Consider the following 21583-nt stretch of genomic DNA (forward strand, 5'->3'; position numbering starts at 1 on the left):
CTTTTCTTCTTCAGATCTCAACATTTTGCCCGACTACTTTGTGTTTTATCAATTTCTGATTAGGGTTTAGTTTTGGCCTTAAAAGAGTCCCTTTGACAAACCACCACCAAACACGGCAAACACTTTTTGATACCTAAAATGGAACCGCCTGACTTCCTGTACTTTCATAGTTGTTCCTGGTAACTCACTTCCTGGAACTATTGCTTTACACAGCTCCCCCTATGATCAAACCTTTATCCCCACAGCTCCCTATATGATCAAACCATCATATCCCCACAGCTCCCTATGACCGATTCACAGAGGGGTGCCCTGGGCCCATTACTGAGGTGTAATACATGGAGCAGGTGCTCTGTAGACCAGGTGTAGCTAATCGGTGCTGCTGCACTAAATGGTACACCTCAGTAATGGCCGCACCCAGGAAACCCTCTGTGAATTTTAACCCATTTAGGCCTGACCTCCATTTCTTTTTAAATCTTCTAAATCTTCCAGTTTTCTGAAATAAATATTTTCACAAATTTTCAAAAATAGCACATAATGTTTAAAACATCAAAAGGGGTTCCCGCCCAGTATGTTATATTTAATTTTCAATACTCATACCAGGACAAGAAATACATTTCTTCACAAATTTATTTGGCAGTGTTACAGACATTTAACCTAAATTCAGTAATTTCATTATGCATATTGTCCCCGACTGTTAATTTGAAGATTAATCTAATTTCATCCAATTGATACCCGCCCATCTACATCTGTTATAATTTAGATTTATAAGCGTTCTATTGTTTAATGCAACCATGAACTTATTACCCACGTCTCTGACTGCATTCTATCTCATCAAGAGGTAGAATGGTTATACTGTTGTAGATTTGCCACCCCAATGGTTACATTGTTACAGTCTGGCACTGGCAGGTATTCTGTAGTATGGGCTGCATAATGCATCGTCTAAAACAGTGGTTCCCAAAGTGGGGTCCGGGGACCCCCAAGGGTCCTTGAGGGAGTTCCAGGGGGTCCCCAGCTATTGATTTTACAATATAAATTGGGGTCTCAGCGATAGAAATGCCATTAAATGGGGGTCCGTAGCCTGTTGCATATCAAACTTGGCATATATTTTCAAATGGGGGACCAGGCTAATGAGTGTCATTGTGAGGGTCCTTGACATGAAAAAGTATGGGAACCACTAGCATAAAGCATCATCTAAAAAATACATTGTCATTCCTCACTATTCATCAACCATTTGATAGGTTAGCATGAACAGGGTCTTCCATTCCTTTCATCTGAGGATCTATTTTAACAGAACAGGAGGGGATAAAGATGACATCATAGACATTTCCAGTCAATGGGCCCTTACTCTGTGTGTGTGTGTGTGTGTGTGTGTGTGTGTGTGTGTGCGTGCGCTAGTATTTGCCTAGGTGCTGTTAGGTTTGTTTAGATTATGAGAATATCCTTCCAAGGCAAAGAGGGGAGAAGAAACCACCATTGTAAACCAAGGAGCCTAGCTTATACCTTCCATACAGCTGGACAGCAGCTGCTAGGATGTCTGTGCCTCACTAGTCTCGCGTAACCAGAAAACTATTCTACAATCTCCAAATGCTATAGATTCTGGAACTACACCTCCCGAAATCCGAACACAGAAGCCCTCATCAGGACAGACTGGTCTAATATTCGACCGAAACGTCAACCTAATAAAGAGCAACATTTTGGCAAGTGTCTGACAGTGTGCGGGACCTTTTCTTTGTTTTTCAAAGATACCCTTTTTCAATTATATTTGATTACATTTGCGTGACTGTAAAGACGAAACGGAAGCGGGGAGGAGGCTTCAATGCTGCTTTATCTCTTGCTCATAATCAGAGCTTTGGTGCTATCCAGACCATAGATATATACAGTATATCTATGATCCAGACTGTACGACGGAAGCATTTGAAAATTGCAGGAGGCAACAGTCTGGCCACACGAGACTAGTGCCTCACATACACATAAAGGCCCATATGATTGCATGTGTGCACACTGCACATGCAGTTACACACAAACTTTTAGTGTAAAAACTATCTTTTAAACAGTGCAAAAAAAGCGTTCCATCCATTACAGTGTTTCTGGTGGTGAAGTACAGTACAGTAACGTGTCTCCATTATGTGATTTGTCATCATAGTGTCCGAACAAACAGTAAAGCCGTCTGTGTTCATTTATCCATTTGTCCACTCTGATACTGTACAAATGTAACTTGAGGAACTGCTATTGTCGGTGTGCGTGCCACCGGCACGCAACTAATAAGGCTGTGTCCTACTACTATGTACATTGAGCCCAGCCCAATAGTTCTTAACAATAGAATAGACCACTGAAGTCTGACACTATATTTGATACAGGCTGCTTCTGGAGAAATTTTAATTAATTCTGCCGTGAAAGTCTTAGGTAAAAGTCTCCGGGTCTGAAATCAATGTCGCTACTAAAATACGCCATGCTCCGTCAGGACAACGAGCGATGGGCGTGACAGATTTAGTGTGCAGCGGGCAGCAGCCTGGAAATGTAGTCTTTTGGGTTGCGTTTCTAGTGTTTATTGTGTTACTCTTTGGGTATATTTGTACATTCCCACCTTAAGTCGATGCTTCATATGCATAGGAGTAAAATCTCCGGGGTGACTTTATGGTTATGTTTCTAACACAGTCCTTAAATGGAGGCAGTTTAAGAATCCCTTGTGGGGTTTTCAACAAAACTAATGACCCCCACGAACCAGGCGAATAGCGCCATCTGGCGGCAGCGACGTCAGCGAACTTCAGCAGTCTATAGGCAATTTAGAAAACCCTGTGCGACCGTATTTACAGAATGCTTTAGTTCACAATGACGTGAGGGTAGATGTTGAAGAGCAGCTCATCGTCGCCACGCCGCACCTCCAGGAGGAGGGGCTGGTCTCCTAGCAATGCCCCTTGCAGGTCCTCGTTCCTCCCAATAGTTTGGCCGTTCAGCGTGACGATGATGTCCCCTGCCTTGATGCCACCCCTATAGGTTAGAGAGAGAGAGGTTTTATACCACGATGATGTCCCCTGCCTTGATGCCACCCCTATAGGTTAGAGAGAGAGAGGTTTTATACCACGATGATGTCCCCTGCCTTGATGCCACCCCTATAGGTTAGAGAGAGAGAGGTTTTATACCACGATGACGTCCCCTGCCTTGATGCCACCCCTATAGGTTAGAGAGAGAGAGGTTTTATACCACGATGACGTCCCCTGCCTTGATGCCACCCCTATAGGTTAGAGAGAGAGAGGTTTTATACCACGATGACGTCCCCTGCCTTGATGCCACCCCTATAGGTTAGAGAGACACGAGAGGCTTTATTAACCACTTATTATAATATATATAATTATTTTGGGGGGTCCCAAAATTTCCATTTTTCTTTTGGCAACTGAATGGAAAATGGAAATGAAGAGTTTACATAGTACACATAGTTCATGCATAAACCTTCCTTAATGATTATATCTGGTTTCAGTATTCATTTATGATATATTTTCTCTATTATTAAAGTTATTTTTGCAGTCAGTTTGTATTGGGGGTGGGGGGGAGGGAGGGGGGCGCGAGACATGGCCAAAGCATTTCCCTGCAAAACTCTTCTTTGCTGAATGTCCACCTCATATGACATTCCTGCTCTGTCTGGCTGTGTGTGTGTGTGTGTGTGTGTGTGTGTGTGTGCGCAGTCTGGAGCGAGGCGAGGAGAATGAGTCTTGGCAAGACTAGAGAATACTACACAGTCACTCAAGAGTGTGTGTGTGTGTGTGTGTGCATGGCGTGCATGTGTGCGTGTGTGCGTGTGTGCATGTGTGCCCGTGTGTGCCCGTGTGTGTGTGTGTGTGTGTGTGTGTGTGTGTGTGTGTGTGCGCGCATGCGTGCGTGCGTGCGTGCGTGCGTGCGTGCACCTACTTGTGTGCAGGAGAGTCCGGTAGAACCTGGTGCACTAGAACTCCACTGCTCACATCAGGAAAGTCTGGGTTCTGAAGTCTCAGCTCTGCCACAAGACTGGAACACACACACACACACACACACACACACACACACACACACACACACACACACACACACACACACACACACAGTCTCAGTGCACTGGTGGAAAAACGATGATGATTTACGTTTTAAGTAAAAGTATCAATACTTCAATGTAAAAGTCAGGGAATTCAAAATGAGTACAAAAGTATCGGTATCAAAATGTACTTAATGTACCAAAAGTAAAATGTGCTCATTGGGCAGAATGTCCCATTTCACAAGTATTCAAATATATACATTTTTTTTTTTTAAATAGGAGATCTCCAAGTTGACAATCACGACGCATTGTGAGCTTGTAGCTATTTTCGAGTGGCCAAAATGTATACAGGGCTATGTTTATATGGCTATGTTTGTAGATGTCTAAATGTATATAGGGCTATGCAGGCTATGTTTTGTAATAATAATCAAAATCTGCAGTAAATAGTAACTAAAGTTTTCAAATAAATGTAGCAGAATAAAAATACAATATTTGCCTCTCAAATGTAGTGGAGTAGAAGTAAAAGTATTGAAATACTCCAGTAAAGTAAAAGTATACCTCAAAATTACTTGAATAAATGTAATTAGTTACTTAACCCATCTAGTGCTTTTCTCAAGATATCTTGTGGAAAGTTATTAATCCATCTTAGCCATCCACGAGAAACACGATCTTGATTAAAAAACCACCAGATCTCGCCTAGAGGGCTGGGCAGTCATTTCAGTGTCTGGATATCCAAGACTAGCACGTAGCTAACATCCGTCTCCTTTTCTGACACAGTACAGCTAGTAGCGCTGGTAGAATCTAAGATTAGCATGCCATCGACGTGTAAATGTGTGTTTCATCGTGTGGGTGTAACAACACTCACGCCTCAGTAATGGTGATCATTCTGATGCCGATGAAACGTTTTTTCCCTCCCATCAGTTCTGGGAGAGGAAGGGGGGGGGGGGGGGGGAACACAATTTGTTTCATTATCAACACAGTCATCCTCAGCATCAGCACAGCATGGCTTCACCACTCAGGCTCACCTGCGTCAGACTGGGTCTCCTCTGGTAGATGGTAATGTCCTCCTCTCAACAGCTTGTTTTTATCTATAGGCACAATATAATGTGTGTTATAATAAATATGTAACGCTGAGAAACAATAGGCTCTATGCACACACAGAATAACTCTCCATACTTCCGGTGTTAGCGCTGATACATTCCATTTAGTGTACAGTGGTTCTTAAAAAAAATTATATCAAGGATCCCCATAACTCTGAGTGTACAAAGTAACGGAAGCAAGCAAATGTACCGGAAGCACAGCAATTTGATTCTGTTTGACCAGAATGGAACACAGCCTTGATTAGTATCATCGGTAACACCTATGGGGCCGATTCACTAAACGGTTTACAACCATATTGTGGGTGTAAACTGTAAAGGAATTTTCCAAACTTCCCACGTTAGTCTGATTCAGTGATCTATTTTTGTCTGTGAATTTTGCGGAGGGCTGCTCTTTCTCAAGTCTGCTCGGATGCACACTTACATGGGACTACTAACGTGGACGTTTGGAAAATTCCTTTACACCCAAAATATGGGTGTAAACAGCTTAGTGAATCGGGCCCAATGATTTCATACACAGTAAAATCCTGCAGCAGTGCTCATGTTGTATCCATTTGTAATCCAGAGAGTGTTTATACACTCACAGCATTAGTCCACAATCATTCAAGGTCCACAATAGTTTATTTTCTTTTTTAGTTTTTAAGATATTTCTTGGACTTTTTGCCTTTATTGATTTGATAGAATAAGCGGAGACAGACATGAAAAGAGGAGAGAGAAACGGGGAGTGACATATAGCAAAGTTCGTCAGAACCCGCAATGCGCTGTCACTGCTGTCAGACTGCTGCATTAGGAGCCTAGGTGCCCGGAGTGTCATTTGGATAGCACGTCATTTAAACAGATGCCAGTTTAATTGTTTACCTGATATCTTATAGCTTCAATGGTATATTGTTTAAATCAGTGGTTCCCAAACTTTTCAGGTCGAGGCCCAAAAAGAGAGATTAGACGTATGCCTAGCCAGGACCCAAACTAGTGAAAATAGCAGATCTACAAGCGCACAACGCATCGCTTTGCGCAGCGTTGCAAGCTTGTGGATCAGCTATTTTCACGACTTCTTAATTAATTTAAATGTAGGAAACGAAAATGGGAATTTTACTCGAGTCGTGACCCATAAAAATTGGGCCGTGACCGAACAAATGCAAATGGATCCCGACCCAGTGTTTGGGAACCAGTGGACTAAACCAGCCACAGTCAAAACGCCTGTGGTCTCCGAGGCTATAGTCTATAGCCTCTGACCTTTGTTGTGTCTGCTCTGGGATTCGGTGAGGAAACGTCTGATCCTGTCAGAGGGGATGGCGAAGGAGATTCCTGCAGTCACCTTCAGAGTGTTGATGCCTATCACCTCGCCGTCCTAACACACACGCACACACGCACACACACACACACGCACACGCACACGCACACGCACATGCACATGCATGCACACACACACAACACAACACAACACAACACAGCGTGAACTCATGGATGCAAACAGGAGAATGAATATTTCTTAGGGTCAAATATTTGCTGTGGATGTCAATTTAGAAAACGCAAAAACGACATGTTTAAACTTCACAGAACGCTACTCCCCAAGTTAACAAAACTACATGTTTATACTTCACAGAACGCTACTCACCAAGTTAACAAAACTACATGTTTATACTTCACAGAACGCTACTCACCAAGTTAACAAAACTACATGTTTATACTTCACAGAACGCTACTCACCAAGTTAACAAAACTACATGTTTATACTTCACAGAACGCTACTCACCAAGTTAACAAAACTACATGTTTATACTTCACAGAACGCTACTCACCATGTTAACAAAACTACATGTTTAAACTTCACAGAACGCTACTCACCAAGTTAACAAAACTACATGTTTATACTTCACAGAACGCTACTCACCAAGTTAACAAAACTACATGTTTATACTTCACAGAACGCTACTCACCAAGTTAACAAGAGGTCCTCCAGAATTGCCATACTTCCATGAAGACATGATGATGGAAAAGGTGACAAAGACACAAGCATTCAATCACATTAGTGCCTCTCACGGTGACACTGACACACATCGGTTAGCTGTGTAACAATTATTTCCAAGCTTCTTAATGACATCAGTCTCTACGTAGTCCACATCATCTGATGCCCAGCTCCTTGATGTGTATGTACAGTATGTATATATTCTTACATTAATAATGGCGTCAGTCTGTACGTAGTCCATATCAGAGTCTCTGATGCCCAGCTCCTTGATGTGTATGTACAGTATGTATATATTCTTACATTAATAATGGCGTCAGTCTGTACGTAGTCCATATCAGAGTCTCTGATGCCCAGCTCCTTGATGTGTATGTACAGTATGTATATATTCTCACATTAATAATGGCGTCAGTCTGTACGTAGTCCATATCAGAGTCTCTGATGCCCAGCTCCTTGATGTGTATGTACAGTATGTATATATTCTCACATTAATAATGGCGTCAGTCTGTACGTAGTCCATATCAGAGTCTCTGATGCCCAGCTCCTTGATGTGTATGTACAGTATGTATATATTCTTACATTAATAATGGCGTCAGTCTGTACGTAGTCCATATCAGAGTCTCTGATGCCCAGCTCCTTGATGTGTATGTACAGTATGTATATATTCTTACATTAATAATGGCGTCAGTCTGTACGTAGTCCATATCAGAGTCTCTGATGCCCAGCTCCTTGATGTGTATGTACAGTATGTATATATTCTCACATTAATAATGGCGTCAGTCTGTACGTAGTCCATATCAGAGTCTCTGATGCCCAGCTCCTTGCCGTCTCTGTGTGCCGTGCTGACGATGCCCGTGGTGACGGTGTTCTGAAGGGCGAAGGGGCTGCCGATGGCCACCACGAACTCCCCCGGCCTCAGGTCAGCCGAGTGGCCCAACGCCAGCACCGGAAGCTTCTTCTGCTCGCACACACACACACACACACACACACACACACACACACACACACACACACACACACACAGTGGAGTCTAAATCTACAGTGGAGTATGTGCATCACTTTTCCACCGGTGCACGCCCCGCTCATCTAGACTGAGTGGCAAAACATTGAGCCGCATGGAGTGTTGGAGTTTGGAAGCGCTCATTGGAATTCACTCAACGGACCCGCGTACCACCCGTTTCTAAATGGCACATCATGAAGGAGGCAGCAGGACGTTGCATTATTGAAAACGAGCGCTTCCAAACTCTGACACTATGACAGAATGTGTAGCTCATAACTATGATGGGTTTTTATGAAACAAAAACTTAGAACATACATAGAAAGAGGATAATTCAAGCTTTCCGTACACCTGCAATGTTGGTGAGTTTAATGTAATTTCTAATTCCGTTTGGATGAATATGGGCTGTCAAGGTCAGAAAGTATTTTTTTGCCTCAGTAGGCGTTCCCGCATAAGTTCCGTGCACAATGATGTCGCTCACAGAGTCACATAGCCTCCATACACAATGAAGACGCTTTACACGTGAATGCGCGCGTGCGGCGGATGAACCCAAAACACATAGCTGCACACATAAAAAACATAGGAGGAAACCTGGCTATATCCATATATATCCATGTGTGGACATGGTGGACAATAGCAAATTAGCAAAGCAGAAGAGACAGAAAAACTACGTTTTGGTGGGCGCTAATGAGCTTCAAGGAGAGGAGAGAGAGTGAGGAGGAGGAGAGAAACACAGAAGTATTTCAGAGATGGGTGAGAGAAGGCCTCCAGTCACAGTTAGTGTTTACATGTGTATTCCTGCAAGCTGCCCAGTGGAACATCTGACTCGCTCATTGTGAGAATACTGGCATATAGCAGTGTTGAGACGTGGCCACTCGTACGGTAAAGGCACATTTAAACAGGTGCATTTAAAGAGGAGCCAGAATGGAGAAAAAAAACGTGTGTGTGTGACTGTGTGTGTGTGTGTGTGTGTGTGTGTGTGTGTGCCTGCGTGCGTGCGTGCATTTCAACCTGAGCGCTGACTTTGATGGTGGCGATGTCTGCCTTCTTGTCCACGTCCTTGACCACCGCCTCGTACGCGTCTCCGTCGTGCAGCCGCACGCGCAGCTGAGGACGGCCCGCCAGCACCGTCGCCGGGGTTACCACGTGAGCGTTGGTGACGATCAGACCCGACTGGGTCACGATGAACCCAGAACCACTGGACAGAGGAATGTAGCGACCAAACAGAGGGTGTCTGATATGAGAGAGAGAGAGACAGAGACAGAGACAGAGACAGAGACAGAGACAGAGACAGACAGACAGACAGACAGACAGACAGACAGACAGACAGACAGACAGACAGACAGACAGACAGACAGACAGACAGACAGACAGACAGACAGACAGACAGACAGACAGGACAGGACAGGACAGGACAGGACAGGACAGGACAGGACAGGACAGACAGGACAGGACAGACAGTCAGTTTATAACACCAAAGACCTCGCTCCCGAACTTGCGTTGCTCCGTGCTTTCGGTTATGGGTTGGTTTCTGGTTTAAGGACTTCAGTGTTTTGTATGTATGTAGTACAGAACAAAGAATGTTTGCTTTCGCTATCTTTGTTGAAGAAGAGTCTCGGCAAATATGATTTAGTCTTACTAGTAACACTAAAAGTTTCTAAATCTTATATTTAGATTTAGTCTGGCTTAATCTAGTTGCCTCTGAGGTAAGGTTACTGGAGGTCAATGCTTAAAGTGTGAGGGGATTAAGTAATAGTCCAATAGTATGTTGGACTAAAGCCTGTACCCAAAAATAACGGATCAACAGACAACAAACCCCAAGCGCACACAACGGGAGAAGAAACCGTTTGGCTCAATTTTAAAAACTCAAACTCATTAATCCACTCGTATACCAAAATCAGTTTTAATTGAAAAACTAAAAAAGCTTCTCAGGTTAAATATTGATATTGATTAAACATGATTAAACGTGATTAATTACAAAGCCTTGATGACTTGAGTAATTTGTAACCAACCAAGCTGTAATGGCATCCTTAAAGATGCTATATCCCACAAGAAAAGTCACTTCTCTATCGGGTGTATTGGCTGTGACATCTGAAACAGTTTGAACAGACACACACACACACACACACACACACACACACACCTTACCTTAAGAAGAGTTCAATGTGGACAACAGCAGGAGCAATCTTCTCCACTGCGTCAGCGATAAAGTTGAACTTGTATCGAGGACTGTTTGGATGGAGCGGGGCATGACCTATACTGACATAAACAACCCATTTGGTTAACACAAGTTAATATTCAGTACACCATCATGACAATTTACTTAAAGGAGATTTCCATACTAGAAGGCTTTCCTACCTTTATTTGTAGTCGTTACATCCTCACCAAAGAGGTCCAGGTGTTATTTTGTGCAAAAGCGCATTATTGGCTTCCACTACCATAAGCCCTCAATGAATTGCATTGAATTGAATGGGGCTATGGGGTGTTGTGCTAATTCGCTTATTTCCATCGCTCAAAAATCTACTTTACTACTTATTTCAATGGAAATAAGTGAATTAGCACAAAAACCCAACCCCCATTGAGGGCTTATATTAGGGGAAATAATTCACTTTTGCACAAAATAACACCTGGACCTCTTTGGTGGGGACGCAACAACTACAAATAAAGGTAAGAAAGCCTTCTAGCATGGAATTCTCCTTTAATGATTAACTGTCAAACTAATAACTGCGATTAACGATTATGTGTTTTTGGCATTGGAAATTGGAACGTATAAATAGAAATGTAATTTCTGGTTGCCTTTTAGGCTTTGTAAAAATAAATTGCTATCTTGTTATTTCAAATAATTGTGATTATGCCGATTATGTATTAATAATTGCGCCAGCAGGCCTATAAGTACAACACAACGTTCACACATGCAACAAAGCATGTATGCAACAATGTGTAAAAAGATAAAGACCTTAGCTGGCCTCGATATAATGTAAGTCCAAGACAGTTAGTAATTTGCAGAGACCACATGTGTACTGTTCATCACAGGCTATACTGGTATTATTGAGGGGATGTGTAACAATGTAAAGTAGAATAAATGTACTCTCTCTCTCTCTCTCTTTTTTTCCACACACGTGCACACGCGCACACACACACACACACGCACACACACACACACACACACACACACACACACACAAACACACACTTGTGATCTACAAACTGTGGGGCGACTAGGCTATATTTATGTCCAACCCACTAATCCCTTCCTGAACTGATGTCTGATGTCTACTCCAGAGAGGTCCCCTGGATGGGAGTGACTGACTTCCTGTTTAGATCTTTGACAGATCCAGTATCCTATATAGGCTGGGATCACATTCCATAAAGATTAGTGGAGAGGCTACAGCTGAGTGCTAAATATGGATATAACCAAGAAGAGAGAGGAGCCGAAACCAGTGGTTTCCAACCCTTTTTTATATCAAGGTCCATTATTTAATCAGACCGAAAACATGAATATGTTGTGGTACGTGTGGACACAATTCCATGCTGTATTGATGTGGTACATCAATACAGCATGGGCGACTGTGGCTCAGGAGGTAGAGCAGGTCGTCCAATGATCCATGGGTCGGCGGTTCGAATCCCGGCTCCTCCTGTCCACATGTCAAAGTGTCCTTGGGCAAGACACTGAACCCCAAATTGCTCCCGATGTGATGGTTGGTACCTTGCATGGCTTCCGTCGCCATCAATACAATACAATCTATGTAAAGCACTATATAAATGCACCATGTACCATAGGAGAGATAACAGGCAAACGATGAAAATAATTATTTTAAATTCTCTAATTGTGTGGACTTCTTGTAAATAAAGTAATGCAGCTGTTTAACAATAATTTATCTTGGGAGCATAAAATGAAACCAAATGGACCCGTAAGGGTGGTTTGGTTTCATTTTACGCTCTCAAGAGTTATATTTCTATACGAGTCCATTTGGTAATAAAGTCTCCATCATTTAGCTAAGGACCGCTTGGAACTCCCTCAAGGACCACTGGTGGTCCCAGGACCACAGGTTGAGAGCCACTGGCCTAAAACTCTTTGGTGGTGGTTGAGTGGGTGATATGCAGCATGCATGGGTAGCTCTGAGTTCCTAAGCTCAAGACAAGGCACCCCTAGAAAAACAACTATTTCACCATGACAGACCCCATCTGAAAAGATTTTGTGCCAGGGGACCCCCATAAGAAAATATGTGATATTAAAAATTATTAAAAAAATAGCAGATCTACAAGCTCACACCATGTCAATTAGCTGAATATTTCAGATATTTTACTTAGTGTGAGCTTGTAGATCTGCTATTTAACATAGGCTAGCCTACAATTAAAATAAGGAACGGATTTAACCACTTTAACCAATTAAAGTGGTTAAACAGCTTGCCTGATTTTCGCTGGGGTCCTGGGAATCCCTGATGGACAATTGGACCCCACTGAGAACTACTGAATCAGGCCAACTCTTACCCGTGTCTGCATGCAGGGCGCACGGTCCCTCGTGCGCCAGAGTGACCGCTGCTCTCCCCTTCTGCAAAGCTTTGCGGCTGAACACCTTCATCTTACACACGTTACTGTAAGTCTTTCCATCACTCCCACAAACTTTGTTCTGTCCCATTTTACACTGACAGAGCCTCTTTGAGCCTGATCGTCGCTTATTATTCCCCGCAGCAGCAGCATGGCCAGCAGCAGCAGGGCTAGTAGTAGGCAGCTTGCACTCCAAGCCGTCCCCGCAGGGCAGGTCGTTCTTGCGGCCGCACGGGTCTCCCTCTGCCCGCGAGCACACCAGGCAGCAGTTGCATCGGTCCGGGACGTACCCGCTGGGGCAGCTGGGACTCGGACAACTGGCCACGTCGCACCGCGGGGAGCACGGCTTCTTGGATCGCGGTATGGCACCGGTCAGGTCGTGCACAAAGAGAAACGCCACCACAAATGTACATAATCGCACAGCAGTGATTCTTTCCATAACTAGAGAGAGATGGAGATGGCTATTGTAAATAATTTTCTCCGGTCATAGCTTCCTTTTCAAATGTCTGGTCCTTTGCGTTCTCATTCAATCAAAGTATAGTTTAGGTTTAATAAATGGCTTTCTCTTCTCCCCCAGCAGCCTTTTTAGTAGCCTAATGATGACAGCTGGCAGTGATATGAGTGTGTATGTTCACTCATGCACGTTTGTCTGAAAAGGAAAATGCACTAAGAGAGTTAGAGAGCTCAGATAGATAGCCCATCATCACAGACACAGAGGGTCACTGTCGCCTGCCTCATATACGACCAAAACGGTGCAATCATTCATGATCACTATACACCATCTAGTGGACTGTGGATTAATAGTGAGTGACTGGAGCACAATGTCAAACAGTTAAAAGGTATAGCTAGCGGCCTATAAGTAGGGGGGGGGGGGTCACGTCAGATCAACATACAGTATATAGGCCTTGAATGAATTATCACAGTATGTGGCTCTGTGTTGCCATACTTTGGCTGTGTGTGGGCGTTCCTCCCAGCTTCCAGCTTTGGCACACCTGTCTGTGGAATAGAGATATAAAGGTCTGTGGTCACCTCATCGCACTCAATTCAGTCAATTGACACACCTGCCGGCCATCAACTCTTCAGCCCTGACAGTATTTAAACCCTGGTCTTCACTCCACTCCTCATCGCACAACCGTTCATGGTAGTTACAGTATAGTAGGTAGCTTGCCTCTAAACCAGTGTTTACTTCCTAGTAGTGACTAGTGAAGTTATAGTTTAGTAATCTATAGTTCCTATTCTGCTCCTGTGTGTTTGCTGCAACTCAAGCTCTTCTCCTCCAGAACCATAGTGAACACATCCTTATACTTGTATACGATACGTACCTTCAAAACAAGCTGTATACATACAGTATATAGGCTAAATTAAATACCTCCTCTCATTCTTTCATGAAAACCTGCAGGCGAACAGCTTTTGTATTTTCTGCTGCTTACTAGGCTATATACATTATTGTAGGCGTACATGTTTTTGTCTGTCCTAATTTCTTCATCACTTGTTTTTACACTTATTATTTCTTCTATTTTTAAAAGTAAACTGTGAGGTTCTCACATAAGGCCCCCCTAGGGGTTTCGTATACCTCACCGCCACAACAACTGACATCTTAACTCTGGAAAGAAATTCCATTATTATGCTGTTGTGCAAATCAGATAAGTCAAATCAAATGAACTTGACCTATAATAAAAGTGTTGTTTTTGGCAGCAAATTTTGATTTTAGTTTTAGTCACTTGAATAGTCTCTTGAATAGTTTTGACTTAGTGTTAGTCACATTTTAGTCATCCGATTTATTCTAAAATGTATTTTGGCAGGTCTTGATGCCGTTGTAATGGCTGATTTTACACTTGCTGAAAATAGCTGATCTACAACTTGTAGATTAGTTTCCATTTGGTTTTCGTCAGTGAAAAAAGGTAGTCGACGAACATTCTTCGTCTTAGTTTTAGTCAACAAAATCACAGAAAAACAAGAAACCAGAATACAAAGTGTGACGCATCTTTATTTTCCTAAACCAAAAAGGGCACAATCATTAAAGGACAGCTTTGTTTTTGAGGGTCGCTATAGCCCCTCCTATATTTCGTCTTAAATTCCCATTGACAATGAATGGAGAATTTACGTCATATTGGTAAAAATGGAATGATAATTATTACTCCAACATATTTTGGCCAAACATCATTTGGTACACATTATCCTCTTTAGTCATGTGACCGAGGCAGATCTGTTGGATGTTTCATAATCATATTCCACACTGATTGGCTAAGATTGGCTACCAAAGTTTGCGGCAGTGGCTCGTTTTGTACAAAATGCCTCAGATCAAAACAAGCTAGGACACGTAGTTAGATATGAAAATTGCCACTGAAACTTTGCATGCACGTCCACAGAATCCAGTGAAAAGGTTGTTGATTGTAAAGATTCAAGGGTGTTGGGCCTGGGCCATATACACTTGAGTTTGAACCCGGAAGATTCTGCGACACATAATCCCGCCTTGTTTGTGTTCACAAATGATCCCCGGGCCTGCAACACACAAACATCAATAGTCACTAAAGAAGAAACATTACATCACCACATCTAATTAGGTTTATATAATTTATGCGCAGGTGTTCTGTACAAATAGGCCTACTTTAGGCTCTGTAGATCATTTTAAGTCAAAACGGTTAGCTAGATGAAAAGCAATAACCTTTCATACTGTATCTATACATTCTTCTGTTTCCGTTTAGACGAGAATGGCGTCTCCGCGGGTTGACAACGCAACAAAGTGAAAATAAGTCACTAAACTAAATCATTAGTGAGGACCAATTATATATATGAAGGTGGTGAAGTGGACCGGCTCCGCTGTAAATGTCAACGCTAAATGGTCATCTTCCCTCCCCCGGAGGGTGCGGCGACCTTAGCTGTAGAAACGAGAGAGAACGACTGATGCCATAGCCTGGGAGGTCGCCATGGCTGTTTGTTCAGAGTATGGGAAAGTCTCCCCATTCGCTGTCAAACGAGGTCAGCCAATGATCAAAATGTGTGAGAAAAGGTCAACTAGATGCCAGGTCTCTTTAAAGACCAGCTTTGCAGCTGCTAAAAAGGAAGGAAAGCTGTGTTTCTATACAAGGTTGTAAAATTACATTTACTTAGCAGCATACTCTTTGATAGATTTCATCTGACCAGTCTCTACATTTATCGCAAACCTTCTCCATGCTAATACACTCCCCACTGTGACACTGAAACTTAGCTAGGCCTTCACACACATTTCATTCAGATTTTACGGGGGCCAGTTTAGAATTGCAGCCGTCCGTAGGTGCCCTTTGAGAGCGGGAGTCAAGGGATTTGCATGTCTTAATGACTGTTGGTAGGGCGCTCCACATTTTGGTGGCATAGGAGCAAAAATAATTTAGTCCCTTGTTTGTGCCGAATCTGGGTTGCACATGGTTTGTCCCTCTGGTGTTGTAGGTGTGGACTTTGTTAACATTAAGGAAGTATTTAGACAGGTACATGGGTATCTTGGTAGTGTATCGAATCTTGTGGACCAGTGCAAGATGCTGTACTCTGTCGTCGACCCTAAGCCATTCCAGCCTGTCAAAGTGGGCAGGGGTGAGGTGGGTTTGGGTATCGTTTCACCAACGATACCAGCAATACAGAAGTGGGATCATGAAAAAGGTTATAAAAAAGTAAACGCTGAAATGAGGATGCTTACTGCAGTGTAACTCGTCCGAGCCGTCCGAGCAGTCCTCCATCCCGTCGCACCAGGAGGAGAAAGACACACATTCCAAGTTGGTGCAGTGGCGCTCGCAATGCGTAGCCGGCGCTGAGGGGTGTACAGAGTAGGGTGTTTATATAAAAAAAATTATGAATAAAATAATATGAATATTCTGCTAGTTATCTTCATTTTATTTGCTTGTACTTATTCATCATTACTCCTACACCAGAGTTTCCTTTGGGATCAATAAACTATCAATTGGCTTGTGTTTGGATTCATGGATTAAACACTTTGAACCTGATGACACGTTCAGAAACAGGTCTCATGGTCTCAGCTAACGTATTTCCTGTAGTTGGAGCCGACATAGCTGCGGTGCACCTCTTCTACTACAGTGAATGGAAAAGTGACTTGTGTTCGTCGGCTCAAACGTTACACTTTTACTAACAATAACTTTAGAAAGATGCCCAGAACATCGGGATGAATCTGATGTACTTTATACCTCATACTTTAAATGCTTAGTATGAGGTATAAAGTACAGCAGCCTTGTGTTCATACAACAGAAAGATTGGGTATTGGGTAACGGGTAAGACTGGCGTTATGTATCTTTCACTGCTTCGTCTCAACCATTACTCTAGGGCTCTGGTCTCAGCCACTGCAGTGTATTTCTTGACATTCCGTTTCTCTCCAAAGTTGAATGTTGCCACTACTGTTGGAGCAGTCATAAACTACACAGGTTCATCCTGATGTTCTGGGCATCTTTGTAACAAATCATCCCGGCAGATTCACTCATATGGATATGAAGAATCAACTGACTGTGAGGAAACGCTAATGTTACTGCTGCTTAACCCATTTAGACCTGAGGACGATTCTTAAAAAATGTCTTCTACATCCTAAAAGTTTTCTGAAAAACCCATGTTTCCATGTCAGTGGTTCTCAAACGTTTTCATGTTATTTTCATGTTTTGTATATTTCAGGCTGAAATATACAAAAGAGCAATTAGACCTGAGCACCCATTATCAATACACAATGTAATACAGTATACTGGCAAGCCCAACTTCCTACCTGTTAGCTCCGAGGCACCCACGTACCAGGCAGGCAGGCTCTCGGTCAGGTGTGGATCTAGCATTGAATACAGAAACATAATATTAATTTCCCAGCATAACACATGTAAATGAAAACCCATAGGTTGGCTCCTTTTAGCATACAACCATAGACCACATTAATGTGAGACTCATACCTCTGTTGCTAATAGTGTGTGCTCTAGGTCCACATCTAGGTGATATGTTTTTCTGTGCTATGTGTTGTTTTGTTGCAGGTGTTTTGAACAGACATGTGAAGACGAATATCCCTTCGGGGACAATAACGTTTATAATTATTATTACCATCAATCACATCCTTAAGCCGGGGAAAAACACGCCAAAGGGTTGGGTTGCGACGAAACGTTTTTTTAAGGTAAAACACACCAATACAACTCAAGAAGTTGCAACCTTAAAAACAGTTTTGTCCCTATAGCCGACCCTTTGGTGTGGTTTGGGCTTAATGATGCGTGTGACAGTGACAGTGTCCCTCAATGAACCACATCAAATGAAATGCACACAGACAGAGCATCATCAATTTAAAGATACTCTACTCACAGTCACCAGCCTGAGCCTTCACACCATGAATCAGCACCAGCAGCAGGCAACAAGTGGACATTGCAGAGTTCTCCCACCGCAACGTCCAAAACATTGTCTCTCCTCCTCTTGTCTGGACAGTCAAAGAAATAGATGGGTGGATGGACACAAACTAACAAACTGCCACCGACAGAATAGACAGACAGACAGACCTCCTGCTGTGCTGAACACCGTCTGACACAGCAACACAGCTATCACAACTCGGCACAAGCACAGGTGAGGCGTGAGTGAGCTCTCTACAGGGATGATGATGCGAATGATGTGGGATGAACGCGTCTAGACAGCTCGTGACAGACAGACAGAAGTCGAATTTCGAGGCTGCACCGACTGCTACTGCGAACCATGAAAGTAGTGCTCTTTGACTCACAGCTGACCATTTTATATACGAGGTCCTCGGGAGGGGGCGGGGCCAACAGAGTGGTATGATTAGATATTTGAGATTCGACATGAGCGCTGCCTGCGGGGGAGGAGCTATGATGATACCCATCATCATCACCATCAACTTTGATCTCTCTCCGCCCCCCCCCCCCCCCCCAAAATTGGGTTATCCTATATGGGATGGGAAACATGTGGCCTATGTAATAAAAATTAAATCACACTTGTCTGATGAGGGGTGCTCTTATCATCATATTCCGTGCTCAGCCAATCAGCTGAGCACATTCCATGTGCTCTCTCTCTCTCACACACACACACACACACACACACACACACAGACACAGCTCCTGCCCCTCAAAAATCACTCGTGTGAAGAGAGGGGCGTCTCACGTCTCAAATATCATACTCTAAACAAACATTAAAAGTCCATAGACTTGCCTGCCACTATGTAGTTTAAAGTGCTCTAAACAAACATTAGAAATAGACTTGGCTGCTATAATATGACGTAATTTCTGAAAGCTAGAAAAAAATGAACTATTAAAATATAGGCCTATGGGGATGAAGACGTGTGTGTGTGTGTGTGCATCCACATGACAGTGTGTGTGGGGGTTAGTCAATGCTCACTATATTGTATCAGCAAATTTGCCCCCGTCTAGTGGGACAGGAAGAAGTGTGAATATGGGTTCTTCCGTAGAGATACTGTTCTGTATCAGTACTATGATGATGGACCATGAACCTTATGTGCCTGACCCAGTGCTGATGAAACACTGATCCGCAGTACGTTAGCATACTGATATCCGTGATACGATGACCATCAACCACTTTATCAGAGAGACTGACGTCTGTGCACAACGATACTACCAGATGCATGTTCTGTTCCTGTTCATTTCTCTTCTTATCCTTGTTTTCGTATCTGCTAGGCACGTCATGTGGGCGCTGTCCACTACTGTGTGCCCGTGTCTGTGGGTGTACTAAAACCTCAGATGTGTTTGTGTAATACAGCCTGGTGTTATCATGATGTTCTCCGTTCACGCGTCTCAACGGAATCATCATCACTCAACGACAATCAACAACAATAACTACTGCTCCATGTCCAAACTGTTCAAAGTCTATAGATTTGATAAAGTGTTGTCATCGTCTGGTAGAGCAACAACGCGAAAGAATCAGTGCAGACATATACAGAGACATACTGAGTTTGTGTGTGAGTGTGTGTGCGCATCTGTATCTGTTGCTCTGTATCTGTGTCCACAAGTCAGTGTCTCTGTATTTCTGCACATTCACACAATGGGACGTTCTGCACAATGCATACTTTTACTCTTGGTACTTTAAGTACATTTAGAACCCAATACAGTACTTTTACTCAAGTACATTTTGAATTCAAGCTTTTTCACTTGTAACAGATTATTTCTATAGCAGTTTTTATTTTATTTTAATTAAGCAAAACAAATGCGTGTACCTTTTCCACCACTGTGATTCATTAATATAAGCCTGAATTTAATTTAATGAGAAGCTTAATAGAGCCTGACCTGGAAGTAGAGACATCCTATCCAGACTACTGGGGGCTGGATCCAGAATGTTCTCTGGGTGAGTTCCTGAAGAGAGAGAGAGAGAGAGAGAGAGAGAGAGAGAGGGAGAGCTCTTGATGTGCAGGTTGCCTTGTATGGTTTCCCCCGCCATCGGTGTATAAATGTGTGTGAATGGGTGAATGTAATGCAAACTCTATAAAAGCATTTTGGATATAAGAGCAACTTTAACAGTTCATTTTCATTAAGCTAATCAAGTTGATAACCATTCTGTAATTTTTTTACTAACCACACTTTTACCTTTACTAACCATGATTTACGCATTACTTAATAGTAGTACTTAATTACAATAAGGTTTTACAGCTGCACTGGACCAGGATCTGCAAGAGCTCACAAACAGGTAACTTCTACCCATGTATTCTGGTCCAACCTGGACACACATTATGATTCAATAAGTACATGTTTAATTAAATAAGTGACAGACAGACATTGAGATCCCGTTTCCTCGTCCATAACAGCAGTCTCATCTTAAGCAACATCAGTTACATCTACCGTACAGTGTGTCAGGTAGATTTGTGATGTGACGATGAGAGGTGAAGCTGTTCTTTATTATTTACACATCTGAACCCCAAACGCCTGCTGGTGCTGTAACAGGCCGATGTGAAGGTACCACACCAAACAGCACAGTGTCGTTTTTATGCTCGTTTTATTTACATGAACTTCACATGAGTTTCACTGGACCACATGGTTTACTAAGTAAACCATGTGTTCCAGTGAAACTTTACTTTACTAGTTCAACTAGACGATCTACATCGAGACTTTTAAAAGGTTTTTTTAAATAGTAAAACATGGCAAATAAGTTTAGGGATAAGGGTTAAGGGGTGGCGCAAGATATCTCTCTCTATCCTATCTCTCTCTCTGTTTCTAGCACTATTGGTACCCTAAACATAGGGACGTAGGGATGGACATAGGGACATTGCTGTTCCTTTGAGTGGCTACACCACTCAAAAACAAACAAGAAAAACAAAACAAATCCATGGCTACAATTCCAAAAGTAAATTCAACAAATCCTTTTCGTCCAAATAAATCAACATATATATGACAATATAGTGTACTAGGGAACGCATCAAATCTTCCTCATACAATTAAGACAAAATAGCTGCAAAAGATATCACTCGTCTAGCCAGTTTCAAATGCCTATCATTCACAACAGCAGTCATATCAGGGTTAATTTTTCTCTTATTTCAAACGTAGTTCTGAAAAAGGCAATCTCCAGTTGAAAGAAGTATGACTGTTATCTCCTGTAGCGTCGGGCTCGTGCGATGGAATGTTCTGATTTGAGAGAAGTGATGACATAGTATGTATCTCTACGACTTCCACCGTTTAGCCTATCGATATTCTTGAACATTCTACACGCATCGTTATTCCAGATTCAAATGCCCGCTTTCTGGCAGATTCATGAAGCCCATATACTGCTCATAACCCTCGTGGCCCATAATATCTAGCTCATTAACCTGACTCATTAGGCCGATGTCCTGCTCATTAACCTGGATGTTTAGGCCCATGTCCTGCTCATGAACCTCTCTCTTGAGGCCCATGTCCTGCTCATTAACCTGGATGTTTAGGCCCATGTCCTTCTCATTCACCTGTTTTTTAAGGCCCATGTCCTGCTCAGAATGCTGATTCTTAAGGCCCATGTCCTGCTCCGAATGCTGGTTTATAAGGCCCATG

The 21583-nt window shown here is 42.8% G+C and overlaps 1 protein-coding gene across 1 annotated transcript; it reads right to left on the reverse strand.

Moving 5' to 3' along the window:
- Positions 1–2811: 2811 nt before the first annotated feature.
- On the reverse strand, positions 2812–13196 carry htra3a (HtrA serine peptidase 3a). The gene is made up of 10 exons (XM_083764563.1): positions 12552–13196; positions 10209–10314; positions 9072–9294; positions 7827–8021; positions 7038–7070; positions 6334–6448; positions 5029–5091; positions 4869–4926; positions 3904–3999; positions 2812–2988 (listed from the first exon to the last, which is right to left on the reverse strand). The coding sequence occupies exons 1-10, from the start codon at positions 13045–13047 to the stop codon at positions 2820–2822; spliced, it is 1554 nt and encodes a 517-aa protein (XP_083620689.1). The 5' UTR covers positions 13048–13196; the 3' UTR covers positions 2812–2819.
- Between the last annotated feature and the right edge of the window lie 8387 nt (positions 13197–21583).

Source organism: Protomyctophum parallelum (assembly GCF_964188405.1).
Source record: "Protomyctophum parallelum genome assembly, chromosome: 5".
Taxonomy (NCBI): domain Eukaryota; kingdom Metazoa; phylum Chordata; class Actinopteri; order Myctophiformes; family Myctophidae; genus Protomyctophum; species Protomyctophum parallelum.

Excerpts from the sequence above, each read along its gene's own strand:
- htra3a (XM_083764563.1), bottom strand. The coding sequence starts at position 13,047 with ATGGAAAGAATCACTGCTGTGCGATTATGTACATTTGTGGTGGCGTTT. Across the intron at positions 10,315-12,551 it reads CGCCCTGCATGCAGACACGG|GTCATGCCCCGCTCCATCCA; the intron begins GTAAGAGTTGGC and ends ATGTCAGTATAG. Across the intron at positions 8,022-9,071 it reads CCATCAAAGTCAGCGCTCAG|AAGAAGCTTCCGGTGCTGGC; the intron begins GTTGAAATGCAC and ends GTGTGCGAGCAG.